At 43.8% G+C, this 19,058-nt stretch overlaps 1 protein-coding gene across 2 annotated transcripts in view; it reads right to left on the bottom strand.

Moving 5' to 3' along the window:
- Abcd3 (ATP binding cassette subfamily D member 3) overlaps positions 1-19,058 on the bottom strand; it is a 221,766-nt gene that overhangs the window by 9,897 nt on the left and 192,811 nt on the right. The window contains exon 21 of one of the 2 annotated variants that reach the window (XM_051165703.1): positions 1,120-1,224. The exons of the other annotated variant lie outside the window; for it this stretch is intronic. Within the exon in view, the coding sequence (XP_051021660.1) occupies positions 1,195-1,224 (30 nt within the window). The 3' untranslated portion in view covers positions 1,120-1,194. Of the gene's footprint in view, positions 1-1,119; positions 1,225-19,058 lie in introns of those variants that run through there. 2 annotated transcript variants of the gene reach the window in all.

Raw genomic sequence — 19,058 nt, forward strand, 5'->3', positions numbered from 1 at the left:
TTATAAAATATTGTCCAGATTTTTAAAAAAGGGTAGATTAAAAAGTACCAAATGGCCCTTTTCTTCATCGTCCATCTGAAGGCAAGATGGGTCGCCAGCACCTTTACTGGAGTCACCCACAGAAGTTTGGCAGGGTTCCCACTCCTGCTGTGTCTGCTCTTACCTCCGAGGTCTGATCCAGGAATACAGGCTGAAAATGAGCCCTCAGTGTTTCTGTCAGTACGCAAAGGACGTAGGCTTCATTAAGTTGGACTAAGTGACCTTGAATTGATTATTCAAGTCTATCTACCCAGTGAAACTGATCATGCTAGTCTCTGTATGTGAAGAAAAAGTGAATATCTTAAAAACAAAAGCAAACAAACAAACAAAAAACCCTACCAAGCGAAGGGCTGGAGAGATGGCTGAGTAGACAGAGCTCTTGCTGTGCAAGCGTGAGGACTTTTACGTGGGCGATAGCTGGGTGGGCATGGTGGCCCCGCCTGTAACCCTGTGTTGAGGATGCAGAGACAGGGCAGCAGCTGGCTGAACTAGCTCAATCAACAACCTCCAGGAGCCACAGTAAATGAAGTGGAGCATGACTAAGGACACACACTGTGTCCTCCATATGCACCCTGTGCATGCACACGACCATACATGCAAACACACACAAGCACAGGCACATAAGCCACAAACACACACACACAGAAGATAAGAATTTGAAAAAATAATTTTAATTATTGCATGGTTACTATTGATTTTTTTCATTTAAAAAGTGACAAATAGGTCAAGTTAATGGGACAGAAGAACAACCAGAGGGCTTCATTTTGTTTTGCTTTTGTTAAATCTGAGTATAAGTAATGAAGTAACAGGGAATATAGTCAAACACTGTACTACAACTAAGAAATTGCTAAAGAGAACTATATTTAGGATGCATTGATAATGCCTTGTATTTTGTTCAAATCTATCAAGTTTTATTTAGAATACACTGATAATTCCTTGTACCCTGTACATATATATCAGTTACCAACACAAAACATTACCTTTTAGAAGCAAATCTTGTTGCTTGGACTCTCCTTTTGGTACCGGCCTGTGGTTGGACATGGCACACAGACACCTCAGCACCTGTGACATGACACTTACCTTCCGACAGTGGCTGTAAATGTAGTCTTCCACATCCACGCTAACTGCACTTGTGCATCCATCCAAAATGGCAAACTAGGGTTTATGATAGAACAATCTTGCCATCTAAAGCATAAAAGGAAATAGTCTGTGTAAGTAGAGCTGGCCTAAAATAAAACTAATAAAGATAAATTCACTTCAGTAAATATGCCTTTTTGAGTTGTATAGAGTTAAAATATGAAAATTGCTCTAAATTAAAGGCATTACCCACAGAGATAAAGGTAATATAAATAAAATGAATTGTTACTGTTATCTTAAACAAAAGAAAAAATACAGTGAGGGGCAAATATTTATTGCTAAGAAAAAAACTGGTGTGAGATGGGATTTGAGTTTTAAGATGAACATTTACTAAACAAACAAGGTTACATTTTCATCACTAACAGGGAGCCACAAACTACACACACATTTTAACTTATTATTAGGCAACCATGTTCAGGGACTGCAGTAATGAATTAATGCCAAAATAGATCCCCACAACGTTTGACTTATTATGAAAAACAGTAAGATAAGAGCAGTGAGAGGCTAAAATGAGGAAAATCTGCAGGAGCAGTCTGCAGCCAGCGCTTTCAAATGAGGGTCATAATCCCTACTGTAGAGTCTCACATTGGAATGTGGCTTGGAAAATTCCACATGCATCTGCAGTAACGTGTACAAATACTGAAATAAGAGAGACAAAAAGTTTGAATATGCCATAAATAACATGGAACTCACCGCTGTTTTTAAACCTCATCTTTTACTGATTCTAAGAAACTGCAACATAAAAATTGTGTGTGTTCCCACTCCAGCACAGAGAAAACTGCACTTTGTCCACTACCAATGGATAGCACTGTGTGAGTAATAGACATTTTATTCGTTGTCTCTCTTCTATTGCACTCCTCTCAACTGTCCCTCTAAACTTGGGACCATCTGATTGCAGAACAAGTTCTTGTAATGACTGGATCAAAGTGATGCAATTTTGAAATTTTGAGTCACTGCCACTTACCTCAATTTAAATGTGCTACCAAGACAAAACAAGGTGATTTCCAATTCCTTTTTTGCTTTTTCCTGTTGTGCATTTGACTTGACTTATTTTTAGACACCCCCCCAAGCATACATTTTTTTTTTTCCTTGACATCAATAACACGGTCACTCCTGGAATTTTCTCCAGTTCCCTTCTTGGGAAACGGGAAGCATTCTGCCCTAGGTTTGCCGTATCACTCTGGGCCATCTGTGTGTGATAAGCTGGAAGTGTGGAAACAGTTACACACAGGGAAGAGGCGTGTCCCCCAGAGGCTCAGGAGATGGCTTCACACCCTACCCGGACATTGGACTTGAGCAAACACTCTACCAGTGCACTCCATCCCAGCCCTGTGCCTGCAGTTGAATCTCACCCATCACTGTTTACAAGGAAGGCAAGAGGACCAGTTGCAGTGAGCCTGGATCAAACTTGAATCTGTCAACTCAAATGGTCAATTCAAGTCAAATTTGAATTTCAGAGTAACAATGGACAATATATTTTAGCACAAATATGGTTGTGGTTTCAATGTGGACCTGCCTCCAAAATCTATGTTGAAACTTAATCTCCAATGCAACAGTGTTTAGAGTGAAGTGTGTAGGATGTGATTAAAAGGAAACAGGACCCCACTTGGATGGGATTGGGGTCTTTGTAATGGGCCTGTGGGTATGGGTTTGCCTTCTCTGTCTCCTCCCTGTGAAGACAGCACAGTTTCTTCTCTGGAGGACTCAGCAACATGGTGCTTTCTGGAAGCCTGTAACTGACTGTTTAGTAGATCTGAACCTACCAGTGCTTCACTCTTAGACAGTTCCAGAACAGTGAGAAATGAAGTTCTCTTGTTTACTAGCCACACTGAGGGTATGCTGCTGCAGCGGAGCCATTGACCGAGACAAGTGCTTCACAGTTTTGCATGGGATGGATACGATTATCCACTATTGCCAGAGATTCAAATTTAACTGGGTGTCCAGGCTCCCCCCAACCTTCTTATCCTTCCCTCCCTCCTTTTGGTTAAATTTGGCATCTCTAGGACACACCCACGGCCATCACTGTGATGTGCTGTTCTTCCAGAAAGGCATGATTCTGTGCCCACGGGCCCTGTTCTTTACCCGCATGTCTTTCTTCAAGGAGGCCTCCCTGAGCCTGTTTCTCAAGCCTAGATCCCTGCCTGATTTGTTCCCTCACAGCCTGACATTGCCCTGTGTACTCACTGCCCTGTCTGCCTCTTCACTAGCATGTCTTCCTCAGAAGCTCGGGGACACATGTCTTCTTGATAGCCATTCCCCCATACAGCCTGGCCTAAAGTGAAACAACCCCACTTCCTCCCTCCCTCCCTCCCTCCTTCCCTCCCTCCCTCCCTTCCCCTCTTCATATTTTCCTTCATTTATTTCTCTCTTCAGTGCACCACTGTGAAGAGCAGGCTGGTTTTGAATCTGTGCCCCTCCTGCCTCAGCCCCTGCCAAGTGCTGGGATATTAGTTTGTATAGGTGCCATCACACCTGACCAGAAACGATTCCTTGAATAAATGGCTTGTTCTGCATGATCAAAAGAGATCGTGGAGTCTCTATGAAGCCTAATAAATAGATGTAGGAAGAGAAGACTCTGAGATCATTGAGGGGAAAGACTGGGGAAGACCAGAGGGAAGAGAGAGAGAGAGAGAGAGAGACGAAAACAGATAGAACAAGTCATGAGAAAAGGCAGATTTGTCCTGAGGTTGTGGTTTCACAAATGTTGTGGTGTCTATAAAGGTTGTAGGATGCCATGGCTAAGCAGGGCACTGTTACACAGTTTCAGAGGAAAGGCTTGCAGGATACAGCTCACAGCTGTCTGAACTCCACTACTCACATACGATCAGACCACAGGTGACCCATAGCCTCTCTAGTCCTCAGTTTCCAAGGCAGGTGTAAATGAGATGATAGTCACAAATCACAGGATACGGCATCACAGGCGTACTGGTGAGTACATCACGTGCAAAAGATGTAAATGGGAGAACCCATGGAGATCAAAGCCTAAAGAAAGTAGGAGAGACAGCACTATGTGGGTGCTGGCAAAGCAAAGCAAAACATTCTAGGGAGGTCAGGGTCCCAAGGCAAGAGTGTCCCCAGAGACGTAAAGTAACATCAGGAGACTGTTGCAGCTGAGACATGCACAGAGAGGTACTGAAGCAAGACATGGAGCCAGGCAACAGTAGTGTATGCCTTTAATCCCAGTGCTCAGGCAGAGGCAGGCAGATCTCTGCGTTCAAGGCCAGCCTGCTCTACAGATTGAGTTTTAGGAGAGCCAGGGCTACCCAGAGAAATACTGCGTCTATAAACAAGAAACAAACAAACAGTGAGACATGTGTGTGCTTGGAGGTCTGGATGTCCTCAGGGCAGAATGCTGTGGAAGACGAGAAGCTGGTAGAAGGTTTTGAGCAGAGGGACATAACTTGAAAGGATCACTCTAGGGCCCAGGATCTGGCTCAATGTGAATGCTTACCCAGAATGCACCAAGCCCTTGGTTAAATCCCCAGTAGCATATTAACCAGGTGAAGGTGCATGCCTACAATGCCAGCTTGGGAGGTGGAGGAGGAGCATCAGGAATTCAAGATCATCCTCAGCTACAGTATAAGTCTGCAGTTAGCCTGGGTGCATAGATCTTATCTCAAAACACACAAAGGGAAAAGATCAGGTTTTGATAAGTCCAGGAGCCAAAGTTAGAATGCAAGCAGGGAGACAAACTAGGAAACCACTGTGGAACCAGAGGCCTTTCCACTCAGGACAGCTTGTAGCAGGAGTGGGTGATGTTCCCGGTCTATAGTAGAATTTGTGGACAGACACAATGGGACACGTGAGAGATGGGAGGGGTGAAGATGTTTCACCTTGAAAATCTGGAAGACCAGAGTGTGTAAGCGCATGCTCTCACAGGAGGGAAAGCACAGATGCTGGATCTGGACATACTGGGGACGGTGAACTGACTAGGCCCTGAGTGGTGACCGGTCAGACTGAAGATGTGAGATGCAAGTGTGAGCGAGGCCATCAGTAGGCAAGGAGAAGCCAGCTGACACTTCCAATCAGGGCGGAACAAGTTCTGTAACCGAAGCAATGCCGTCACAAAGACTCTTTCTTGTCCAGGGAAGCAGCCCTTTCACAGAGAAAGGGTGGGTCAGAGTCCAGCCAGGTGTCCTCTGAGGCAGCCAAGCCTTTCACTGGGTTGTTTACATCATGGTTGACAAACTGAACAACAGGGAGGGGAGCGTGTGGCATCTTTCTCTAGGGTGTATACTTTCCACGTCCCGGTTTCCAATCTCTCAATTTCATAACTGATTTGGCACATTCTCCTTAAATGATTATTTTTAAATTTCTACATCAAAGATAGAAACGTAGCTCTCATTTTCACAAATGTAAGTGGCATTTTAAATAAAAATCAATATCTGATTTTGATATCAAAGAACCATTGGGAAGAAGAGAAACACACAGTGTTTGGGGTGTTGTACTCAGAAGCTAGACAGCCTGCTGCTGACTACTGGTGGACATTGGCTAATTGTGTGGCTTGGGGACAGATTGTGAATCTGGCAGCACCTCAGATTATTCATCTATATAATGGAGATGAGGACCGTAATGGTTAGAGAACAACACTGAAGGGTCAATAAGGTTAATGCACAGCAGCTGCAGTGGTACATATGGAAAACATAGGTGTGGGTAGAGGTAAAAGCTAATGTCAACTCATAATAGTATTATTTATATAGTCAAAAATGCCACATCCAAAATTATGCAAAGAGTCCTTGCCTCGGTGAATCTGAAGAGGGCTTAAGAATATTGCCAGGGTACAGGAGTCTAGGATGCAACAGGATTTAGGTAATGCTTGACTAAACCTGAACTACAGGCATCAATGCAAGGTGAAAAGGACATTTTAAGTTAATTTCCCATATGATGTGAAGGAAAGACCCAACCTTATCCTTTTGTACATTTAATAACATTTTATCTTTTATAATTTCAGGAAAAAGTTCATCCCCACATCCTCAGATAAAAGGTGTGTGAAATTCTCACTGAATTTTTATGAATAGAACAAATGTATATGTATGTACCCAGACCATGAACCAGGCACACACAGAATCCTAGAGGCCCTCTCAGGATTCCCTTTAGCTCTCATCCCCTACACAGCTAACTACTGTCTTGACTTGTATTTATTTCTTTATTCTGAGGCAAAGTCTGACCATGTATCCCAAGCTGGCTTTAAACTTGGTGTTGCCTGCCACAGTGTCAAAAATACTAGGATTGCAGGTGTGTACCCCAAATGCCACAAATGCTGATATTTCAAGTTCCTGGCTTGATGGTGACATTTGTCTGGTGAACCTTGTCTGTTTTTGAGCTTTATGGAAATGCAATCACAGGGAATATATACTTGTGTTTGCTTTCTCTCAGTAAACATCTTGTGTGAGAGGTCCAATCTTGGCAGTGCACATAGTGAGAATTCTTTTGTCACCACAGCTGTAGAAGATTCCCTCACGTACACATTACGTCTCCTTTGTGCATTCTCCCACTGGCACTTGAGGCCATTCTAGGTTGGTGCTGTTTCAACAGTGCTGCTACACGCAGTTCTGCACATCCGTGCGTTAGGCATTTACACACATCTCTGCTTAGGATTGCTGGGCACCTGTTGGACCTCCCACTGGTGAAACCAGCTCCCACTCCCACTGAGAGTGTTCTAGACCTTCAGTTGCTCCACAGCTTCGTCTCCATCATTGTAGTATTACCCGTTTGCATTATTGTCCCTCAGCTGAGTGGGTGGTGGGAGAACACTGTGACGTTAATGAGCTGTCCTGTCTCCATCTTTCTAGGCTGCTATAGCAATAAACCAAAAGCTTATAAACAAGAGAAACTTGTCTCATGGGCCTAGTGATTGGGAGATAGACATCAAGCCAAGTGTCTGGTGAGGACCTATCTTCTGAATCATAGGCATCTTCCTGTGTCCTCACAGGCGCTCAGAGGTCACTCAGATATCTCTCACAGAGACATTAAAGCTATAGATGAGGCCTCTAACCCCATGGTCCATTCAGATTCCCAAAGGCCTGGGGTCTGAAACTATCATTTCCACAGCAGGGGAATCAGATTCCAATGTGTAACTTTAGGGGAGACCCAAGCATCACAGGACAGTAAGTCCTCTGGTGACTAGAAGTTAAGCATCTGTTTTGTTTGGTAAGTTAGATGTTCATTCTGTGAAGTATGCTACTGTTTTCTTAGACTTTTCAGTCCTGGTATTTTACATCTTGCATTTCTCTTATCACTGATAGATCACATTTCCTTCTACTCCTTTTCTATATGGGTATATCTCTCTTTCTCTTTTCCAATTAATTTTGGCATTCTGTTCTTCCTGCAAGTCTGTGACAACATTCATCAGGAGATGGAAAATGGGAAAGAACAAGTTGTTCTGTTTGGGTAGGGCAGACTTCCTCATACAGGATGGAGGAGCATTGTCAGGAAAGCTTCTCCACCCTGGAACTCCTCTCCCTCCATAGAGATGACCCCTCTGCTCTGTCTATTCTGACACATTCGTCACATTCCTTCTGTGACACTGGTCTGTTCTTCTCCAGTTGCTCATGGTCATGTGCTGTGTGTCCTGCATGCCAGTGCGTTACTTAAGGTCAAGAACGCTGCTCTCTCCTCTAAATCTCCTTCTGTTTCACCCAGAGTCACTTTATAGGGACCAATCTTCCAATATCTTTAAGATCCTAATCAATCTAAGAACTTAAAATTCTGAGTGTCTTGTGCTGCAACCGTGAGGCAGTCCTTCCTATGGTCTTAGTTCTATGCTTTTTAACTTGGAGGAAGCTTGTGACACAAAAAACTCTGTGTCCTGCCATCACTTAACAGCCAGAATTTGGGCCCAAAGGCTGAGATTAGGGATGTGTTTGAATTCACAACCCACTCGTGACTCCTCCTTCCACTCCTCCTCCTCCTCCTCAAGCTTAAAGAAAAACATGTTTTTTTAATGGAGAAAAATAGCCAACTATGCATTTTGTAGAACAGACTTTTCTTCTTCTTCTTCTTCTTCTTCTTCTTCTTCTTCTTCTTCTTCTTCTTCTTCTTCTTCTCCTTTTTTTTTTTTTTTTTTTTTTTTTTTTTGCCTGAGAGCCTAGCAAAAGAAATTAACCAAAAACAGTTTCAAAATTACTTTCACACAATAAGCAATGTGGTTTACAAACATAAACTCCTATAAATGATGTGATCGAAAATTTGAAGCTCGTTGTGGAAACACACACTTTAGCCCAGTATTTGGGAGGCTAAGGCAAGAGGTTCCGTTTGAAGTCATCCTGGACCCCCCTGGGGAGACTTTTTAAAAGAAGAAATGTTATTATTTAAACACTCATTTGAGATATACATATCTTTAGTGAGGTCTAGTCAACTGGCTCACTCTTGAGTCCCACACAGGCCAGCAACAATGTCTGAACCCCAGTCTTCCTGTAAAAAAACCCACATGGCAGGCACCTTCTTGGGACTGGAATGTAAACTCTCAGAACTCACACAAGGCTGGGCCTTGATGCTGGGAGGGGTTATTTGGGGTTCTCAGTTGTTCAAAATGAATTTCAGTGTATCTTCAAGTGCCAGTTTAGAGGTTAAGGGGCTAAGTTTCTAGGGATTGGAAAAATGGAGTATATTCGAAAGAATCTCTAAGCCCAGACTTTTTCAAAGTAGTTTGATTTATGCTTATTGAGTAACCAGGGAATTTCCTGGGAATGAGTCTCTAATCCTGGGGGAATCCTGCTGGGGGTATTCTGGGAGGCACCAAGCCTCAGTGGTTGGGAAAATGATTACAAACTGAAATTTCTCTTCTCCATGTATGTTCTATCACCCTTGTGGTTAAGATTCCCAATAAATTTATATTCTTTATTTCTCATGGAGTAGAAATCTTAAACCAATGCAGAATGAGGAAAGAGAGAGAAGAAGAAAGAGGAGAAGATGAAGAAGCAGAAGGAAAAAGTAGATGAAGACAGAAGGAAGATGAGGAGAAGAAAAAGACAGTGAATACAGAACAATTAAGAAGTTGAAGGAGGAGGAGGAAGAGGAGGAGGAGGAAGAGGAGGAGGAGAAGAAGAAGAAGAAGAAGAAGAAGAAGAAGAAGAAGAAGAAGAAGAAGAAGAAGAAGAAGAAGAAGAAAGAAGAGCATGTAACTAGTCACATGATATTCTCATCCCAGAGAGACAAATACCATATCTTGGCTATTAAACAGTTTTGCCCATCTTGAAGACAAATTGCTAGAGTAACATGGTGGGTATGAAGCGCTGAAGGAACAAGAGTGTCAGTCAAATACTTTGTCAGGGTGTGGGGTTTACCACCTACTGGATTTGGGTGGAATAAATTCCGTGAAGCCTGTTTCTTCATCTGATAAACCCAAGATAAATATACTTACTTCAATGGGCAGATTTGAAGTCCAAATGATGAGCATGCTAGGAAATGACACATACAATAGGGCCCTCACTTCTTTGTCCCTTTCTTTTGATTCTTGATAGAAGCTCTACCTTTCTCCCAAACCCTGGGAATAACTCCAGGAATTCAGTAAATATTTTTCTTATCTAGATGAATGTAATATTGAATATGTGAACAGATTATGTGCCTTAATAAGCACTTCAGTGCCTACTTGAGTCCAGCCCACAGCCTGTAGTCTGCATGTACTCAGGCTGGCTAGGAGTGTGGCCCAATTCTTAATCATAAGCTTCCTTTTAAAACTGAGACACTATCGGTGTGTGCACATGCGTGTGTGTGTGTGTGTGTGTGTGTGTGTGTGTGTGTGTGTGTGTACTCAACTGTTCTGCTCTTGTGTGTGAACTCTGTAGTTGACAACCTTGTATCACAGTGTCCAAAGGTTGAACATAATTGCTTGAGACTGAACAAAGTAGATAAAAGTCTGGCATGGACATACCAGATAAGGGAGAGCCCCTGACCAAGTACCTCGCTACACAGAGAGGATGCTGTCTCTCAGGAGCGTGGGAAGGAGGATGTGTGACTGAAGTGTGAGGCTTCCAAGATGATGAGGGTGCAGGTCTTCCTGAAAACTCCAATTCCCAATTCCAAAGGCTGAAATCCTTTAGATGCGAATTACCTTTCTAGGCTCTTCACTCAGAATGCCTCATCTTCCTCCCCATTGAGCCATCACTGTGGTCTTAAGCACCCAGCAGCCAGGCTCCATGTCAGAAGCTCAGCAACAGCTACAAAGAAAAGCAGTGACCAGGTGTGAAAAGGACTATGGGACCTCACTTGAGGTCACACAGTCTTCACCATTAGATCACCCTAGGTAGGACGCTCCACCTGGCTATGCTCGGTGCCATGTTTTCTTGAGTAAAATGAGACAGAGTCCAGTTTTGTGTACTTCAAAGTCCTTCCTTGTGTGTACATGAAAGTCACACTCCTGTCCAAATTTAGCCAGACTAACAAGTGCTTATTTCTTGGCAACTTTGCCCTGGTGTTTCTTGTGTGGGTGGAATTAGTCCTGGCATAGTCGCACACATTTCTGTCCTGTAAGAATGTTGCTGTTTTTTTCCCCAGAATTATTTTTTCTACCTGAACCATCCTTGGCCAACTTAGTAAGAATTCCACTGCAGTTTCATGGCAGTGGGATTAAAAGTGTGCTGAGTAAGTCAGAGAGTTCACCACACCCACCACAAGCTATGGCCAGAATTCATGGAATCATTTGTTTTCTACTTCATAAACATGGGAGTTGACAAATCTAAAAATGATATGGACTCCTTTAAGTGCAATGTAAAAAGTGCCTTATAAAATTGTGTAGTCAAAGATGGCAGGTTGAAACTGCCAATTCCATAGAATTGAGGTCTGTGAGGGAGGTACAGGCAACTGCCTAGGAGGAAAAGCAGAGAGTGATAATGTTTACATTCACAGGGACAGTGACAGGGCCTCCCTCTTATATATTTAAGAACCCAAACTGGTTCTATCTTTTCATTTAACTAACCAGCAGCTGGATTCTTATCACATTGTGGAAGCCGTGTCTAGATCCTAGAGCTTGCGAGAAGTTATGGAATCTAGAATCCCATAACTTAGATTTCCACTTGAGCATTATTTCAACACTAGCTGTTTTGTGTGTGTGTGTGTGAGAGAGGGGGGGGGGCGAGGGTCTCATTTCTAAGGGAGGGAATAAATCTATGAGGGGGAGAGGTTGTGACTTAGCAGGCTCTGTGTAATATCTGGCACATACACGTGCTCATCAGCCACCTCTAAGGTCCCAGGCCAGACCCAGCTCTCTACCCTTTCCAGCTGGGCTACATATCTGAAGAAAGAGAGTCCTGCCCAAGCAGATACCCACACAGAGGCCCAGGGCCTAGCCTCCTCCTGATCCTCGCCCTGATGTTACCCCAATCCTCGCCCTGATGTTACCCCGGCCTCCTGCTATCATATTGCCCACGCTGTTCTTATCTCTCCAGGTTTGGCAACTTAAGTGTGTGGGGGAATGCACAGAGTTGCCTTTATTTGTTTTCCAGAGTGATGTGGACATACATTGTTTCTACTTTAAAATCGTCTTCTTAACTAAGCTGATTTGTTTGGTAGAAAAATATATTCATATATGGATAAAACTACAAGTGTTTTGTCAATAGATTGCCTTCGAGTTTTAAAAATGACATAAGCCCTGGCTTGAATCACTTATTTACTATTTCTTGGGACTAAAATCTGGATTGGTGACAAGCCTTCATGCTGGCCAGACTTTCTCCTAGGGGTCTGTTTTCTCTTTCCATTAAACCAATTGCTTCTCTTAAGTGTGTCCAGTCCTCCTGAAACTTGGGGTACAAGAAGAAACCCTGTTTTGTTCAACATTTATTATGAGACTAATGTATCAGGCCCTGGATACAGCACTTGGGAAAAAATGCTGTGAACTAGAAAGGAAGAAAGGAAGAGCTTATGGAAGGGCTTGGAGGGAGGAAACAGAAGGAAGAAATATGTAATTGTATTATAGTCCCAAAAATAAACTGAACTGAGCATGGGCTGGAGAGATGCCCCAGTGGTTAAGAATGTTAGCTACTCTTCCAGTGGACTCAGGTTTGATTTCCAGTACCCACATGGCAGTTCACCACTACAGTCCTGAGAGAGCCAACGCTGTCTTCTGACCTCAAGCACGCAAGTGTTGTACAGACATATATGCAAGTAAAACACTATTCACATGCAATAATAAAAAATATTTTAAAAAAGAATAAATGATACAGTGATGGATCTGACTTCTGTAAACAGAACTGGACTTCACCAGGAACCAATACAACAAGCCTGAGGAAGACAACGCCAAGCGTTGCCCACCCATCCATCTCAATCCTTGTCTCCACTGACCCTTCCTGTGCTCATGGATTGAGTTTTTTCTCTACTCTCCCTCCTGCACGAAGTACACAGCCTGACACACGGAGCCCGGGAAAGGCTTTTGAAGACTAAATACCTGGTTTTGTTTTGACAACAATTCTACACAATAGGCACCATCTGTTTTCCTTTTAGCAGATAGAAAGCAAAGAGTGATGGGATCCAAAAAACTTTCCTGGGCCTCAAAATGGAGAGGACTTAGCTAATGTGTTTCCAGACCCCGTACCCTGTCTCCTCTGTAGATCGTAAGTCACAGCACATCTCTGGACTCGCTTCTCTTATCTGTTAATTCAGAGATCAGGCTGAGGATCCTATGACCTGTTCTATATGCTATAAGCGGTGCCTAAGATGGACCTGGAAACACATTTTAGTTATTGTGCCCAGGAAGGCTCCTATGCTGTTTTTATTTTACAGCGTGTGTTTCTTGTGAGACCGTTATAGTACAAGCCATGATCACTTAATGTTTCACTTTATCACTACATGTACCCTTTTCCAGGCCTATGTTCTGTGCTCTAAGACTTCCTAGGCATTCTAAAGCTTGTGACTTTCTAGAAGCTTACCATATCATAAGGAAAAAGTGAGCCATGCTCCTCACTCCCCAATACCTGAGCTTCCTCCATTTTTGTCTTAAGGACAGTAGCAAATTTTGGGTGCTCTGTTGCAAATAGTCATTTGTTTTAAGACAGGGAAGATGTTTCTTGGAAATAATAATCCTTGGATTTTAAGGGGAAACAGATTCTAAATTATGGCTATACATTAACAATGGACACTCAAGATGAATTTCATAATAATTTCTAATCTTGGGGCCATTGAGACTTACTGCTCTTGCCAAGGACCCAAGTTCACTTCCCCCGACCTCTCATCAGACTGTTCAAAACCACCTGTAACCCCAGCTCTAGGGAGCCTGATACCTTCTGGACTCCAAGGTGACTTGCACACATAGAACACTAAAACTAATGCAGATGTACATAACTTAATTTCTGGCATATAGGATGACTTTTTAACCCCCCAAAAAATCTGTGCCTGAGTCAGGGGTCTTATACACCGAGTACTTACCTGCAACTTGCTTCCCCTTGCATATATAGTAAGGGGTGTTGCAGCCAATTCCCAGCTCTGTGTGGGGTGTATGAAGCAGGGAGAAGCAAGCTACACACATCTTCCTATACCTCAAGAGGAGAGCATGAGCATGGATTGGTCCTCTACCAGAACCTGCCCATTCAATTTGGAGGGCTGCACGGCTTCGGCATCAGGTTGAGTGTGAAGCACACCTTAAAGTGGCAGTGTAGGCTGGCATTGGCTCTCTGCCAGCATTTAATAACACACCTGGCTGTCTGTGTCCTCCTTGCAAATAGACACATGCCTGAGTCTGCTACACAGGGTGTGCATTGGAAGAGGAGATTATATTCCAAATTCTATATTTTAACAGAAAAAATTTGGTTGTCTTATATGTCCAGTCATCTTATACACTTATACATATATATGTATATATGTGAATTATATATATACATTTATATATGAACTTTTAAAAAATGTAATTTGCAAACACGAGGAATGTGGAGTGCAGAAAAATCCTTTATTACACTGAAGATCAATTAACAGCTGGGTCTTGGTAAGAGTGCCAAGACAGTCCAGTGAGGGAAAGAAAGATTTTAGATTCAGGAACTGGTGGATGTACCATGCAGGAGAGTCAAGGTGGACTCCTACCCCATATGCAAAAATGAATTTTAAACGGATCAAGGTCCTTGTACAATAGTCAACACCACAAAACTATAAGAAGCAAAACATAGGTGTAAATGTTCATCATCCTGATTTGATGGTGGTTTCTTAGTTATGACTCCCAAAGTACAATCAAGGACAAGAGGGGGCAAGTCTGAGTTCTGCCAAAGTAGACACACCAAAAGGATACTATGGAGTTTGTAAAAAGAGAGCCAGAGGGTGTGAGAGTTTTCACAGATCATGTGATCTGCAAAGGGTTCCCAGAGCTCTCATAACTCAATAGCAAAAAGAATAAATAACTCCGTTTAAAAAATGAGCAAATCCCACCCCAGGATGAGGGGCTTGGGTGCTTATATGTTGATTCTGTACTTATTAGTTGAGAACAGTTCTGATGGCAAAGTATTTCCAAGCTTCTGGCCAGGAGTCATGAGAACCCTTGGAAACAAAGGCAGAGAGTGACCATTGGTAACAAGTAGGACTGTGGTCAAGGAATAAGGATGAAGTACTGAGAGCAATGGCAAAACATCCATAAAGAGCTTAAGGTGATGATCAGAATGTCATGAATCTGGGAAAGGGTGAAGATGCTAGGAGGCTGGGGTTGGCTCTCTTTGCTTCTAGGGCTGAGTACAGGGCGCATGTCCTCCAGTCTCCTTGATTGCAGCCTAAGTGGCATTGAACAGCCTTTGTTGGCCTTTCAGACATAAACAAAGACCTGAGACAATCTCTTTGTTACTGTTTGGTTGTCATTCTTCTCTTCATGAGAAATATGATCAGATTTTCGGTGGGTTATCATGAGGCTCATAGGAATATTTATAAAATGAATTGAATTCAGCAATATGAGCTAAATGTGCTGGGGGAGTGTAGTGGATGCAAACATGTTTTTGTTTTGTCCTCAAGTGCGAGGTGTGAAACAGACTTGTGAGAGGGCCCATGATGTTTGTCTGCTAGAAGGGGAACTGCCCCATTGCCAGTTGCAAAACATCCTGTATGGACTATGGGAGAATATAAATAGTCCCAATAACAAAGAGAGTTGCTTTTGCATCACCTTGCATTGCTTGCTGTTCACCACTCTGAGATGCTCCTACAGAAATATACTCCAGAGAATGCTTGGAGGTTCTGGCTTATATGATTGTGGTCACTTTTGTTGAATTTCTTGTTTGCTGTTTAATGGGACAAAGACAAAATCCCATAGAACTGAGTCAACTTCCATTGTCCCTATTAACCTCCTTTCACTCCAATCTAGAGTAGGCCCACCCTGAACGTAGGTGGCACCAAGCCATGGGCTGATTCCCCAGACAGTAAAAAGGACAAGGCAAGGTAAACAGCAGTGCTCCCCTCTTCCTGTTTCCTGACTGCAGATACCGTGTAACCAGCTGCCTCACACTTGCGCTGCTATGGCTTTCCAACCTTGATAGGCTGATTACGTCTTCAGAGTGGAACCAGCTGGAGCTCCTGTCATGTGTCTGTCACAACAATGAGGATATAACTAATACAGGAGGTCACTCACCTGATGAACACTTTCATTGTTCTGACAGACCAAACACTGACTCCTGTAGCCTCAGCTTTGTAGCAACTCCTTGAGGCAAGAACTATGGATGGCATGTGTGATGGTCACAGAGAAGAAGACAGGTCACTAGCCAAAATCTCTCAATGAGTTTTAGGACAAAGATGGGATTTTAAAGTTCTATTTTGATATGTGATAAAACAAAACTATACACACACACACACACACACACACACACACACACACACACATATATATATATTGACCTTTCTCTCTTGCGCTAAACCCAGACAATTGGATGGTTTGACCTGAGATAGATTCAACATGTTCTTCTTTCCTGTGCTGGTCCAGTGCTTGGCTCTCTCTGGTTGGAGCTTCCTTCCAGAAGGATCTCTGGTCTTTAAAAGAAGCACTCAGTTGGGCAGCACAGCCAGTTTATCAACAAATCTCACACCTGCTGAAGGAGAGGAAAATTCCTCCAAAACACCACAGGTACACATTGTCCCTGTAGTCAGAGACTGGTCTCGGGCTCAACTCTGATTTCTTGCTTTTTAGGCAAGGTCTTCTGGGAACGCCCACTTTTTTGCCCCCTCTGACCGCCTGCTGCTCCTTCTAAAGTACAGGGCCAATGTTTGTCTATGGATGACAGGAAGGACTGACAACACAGACTGAGCAGAACCTCTCAGCATCTGATTCCATGAAGACTCCTGAATCAACTCCAGAAAGGGCCCTGGGCTCCACAACCTGCTCAGGGAACTAGTGTCAAACTGCAGAACGAGCTCTTCTGTCAAGAGGGAAGAAAGCCACCTTCTGTCTGCTCTTCTGCCGTTTGACTCTGGCGTGATGTAGCTGAGAGTCAGGGGCATTGAGAAGATGCTGTAAGGGTTAGTGGGGCGCTGAAGGAGCTGAGCTCACACAGTCAGAGCCTGGGTGATGGGAAAATGGATGGGTGGATGCCAACTGAGTCCTCCTCCCCTTTCCATCCCACAGCCCTGGCATAGGTGAGGGCATCACAAATTCCACAAACAGGAGGTGGCTGACCAAACACCAAACTATTGAGACATACACACTGACAGGGCAAAGGGAGCCCTCCCCTGCCCTCCCCTTCCCTGCACTGCTCTCCCCTCCCCTCCCCTGCCCTTCCTTCATCTCCTCTCCCCTGCCATTCTCTGTCCTCCTACCAGGGCTTCATTCGGCTTTCTCTGAAGCTAAGGAACAGCTCATAAGTACCACACACTCTGTGGCACCTGGAGACCAGGCCAACTGACTTCCAGCATCAACGGAGACTAAGTGTAAACCAGGATGAACACTTTGAATTGGACTCCCCAGCCCTGCTGAGTCCGGATGCTGTTGGGGCATGCAAATGACTTGTGTTGTTCCTAGATGTCCTGGCTCATTGTAACCAGCCTAGGCCTCACAAAGACAATCCCTTTCTAGTCCCCAGTATTTCCACTTGCTTGATAGACACGTCATGGAAACCCACCCCTGACCCTCAGTGTGTCGTGCAGATTCCAGCAGGTGCTTAGATCCTTCCCTGGTCCCAGAGAATATGTGTGTGGGCCTGAAAAGCAGATTCAAGAAGCTTCCTCAGCCCGCACCTGCCCTGCCAGCAGCTAAACATTTGAGTACGCTAGTGCAGGAGCCATTGTGGTGAGGCTCACGGCTTGACCTGAGACCATCTACGGAGCAAGAAACATTATCACAGATGTGTAAGGTAATTGCAGTCTATTTCTCAGAGCATTTACAGCTTCGGTGGGCATCTTTTCACAAGGAAGTGCTGGAAGAAGCAATGCCTCAGGGTGAGGGGACAGCTCCTGCAGGCGAAGCGCCTGCCACAGACATGAGAGAACCTGGGCATGGTCCCAGAACACACATTTTAAAAAGAAGTCAGATGCAGTGTTGTGCGGCTGTCATGCCAGCGCTGAGCAGGCAGAGACAGGCGGAGCTCATTGGCTAATGAGTCTAAGAGGCAAGGCCCAGGCCAGTGAGAGAAAGAACTTGTCTCCCCTTAAAATACTAACCAGGACTGACCCTGCTTAACTCCTGAGATCAGGGGAGTTAGGTCCATTTAGGGGCCTTATGTCCAGAGATGAGACCATGTGTCAAAGTACAAAGTGGACAGAGAGTGAGGAACAACATCAGAGGCTATGCTCTGGCCTCTATACACCTAAGCATACACGTAAGTATAATAATAAAAATAATATATCATATTTTTCTGCATATATGATATGTATATTACATTGTGATATAATAAATTATATATATGATATAATATGAAATCTAGTATATTGTGATTGTGTGATAAATATGACACATAATATTATGTATTGTATTATATGTGTATAATATATCATATATTTAAATATATAGTATTATATATATATATATGTATATATAAAATATACTAAGGTACACTAGCCTGTCCTGCCTGCTCACCTTACTCCCTCAGGAGTCCAAGAGCCTGTCATCCCTGGGTCTGCTTTCCCCTGATCCTTTTAGAGATTAACACTGCCACAGGCCTGCTGTTTCCTTCTCACCTCTTGACCTTCTCTTGAAGGCTGTTTGCAGCCTGAGGGATTTTTCTGTGTAGGAACATGCTGGGCCCACAGCCAGGGCAGACCAGGCTTGTCAGGGACTTAGTGCCTCTACCAGTGGAAACATCCCCAGCCTCTGCAACTGTTGAGTGGACAAGATGAGGCACATTCTCTTCCACTCCCTGGGGTCCCCAGTGGGATGATCAAGGTGACCCACAAGGGAATCTGCTCACTCAACATAGCTTGTGTTCACCCTTTCCTCATCAACCCACATAAGCCCCACATGGTGGGAAAAATCAGAGAGAGGAGAGTTTAAGCAAGAGAAACTCCTTCAGGAGAGCCTTAGTTTTAAACCCAGGAGAAAACTCAAGCTGTAGCAAATAATTGAGCTGGCAGTGGCGTCTTATTGCAACTTGGGTAAATAATTATCTCGTCAAGTGTTTCAAATGTGGAAGCCAAGGATGGAAAGTTTGCTTTATTTATCCTCGTTTGTTCAGTGCCTAGAACCTACAAGGCACAAGTAGGTTCTCAACAGATGCTCAGCAGAGGTCTCCTAGGGAACTCAGCTGTGAAGTGAGAAAGAGTGGCGCTGGTTGTGACTCTCTTCTACGCACCTGAAGCTCCCACTAGCTGAACAGTAGTGAGAGCATTGAAGCAGCCATGGTGGGATTTGGCTGTAGCAGCAGCACCTGGGAGGTGGAGGCAGGAGGATCACCAGGATTCAAGGTTATCCTCAGCTACGTAAGTTTGATGACAGCCTGAGCTTTATAAAGCAGTCTCAAAGAAAAAGTTGTGGCATTGCTACATTGCATTTTCTCTAATGCTGG

Source organism: Acomys russatus, chromosome 23 (assembly GCF_903995435.1).
Source record: "Acomys russatus chromosome 23, mAcoRus1.1, whole genome shotgun sequence".
Lineage (NCBI taxonomy): Eukaryota > Metazoa > Chordata > Mammalia > Rodentia > Muridae > Acomys > Acomys russatus.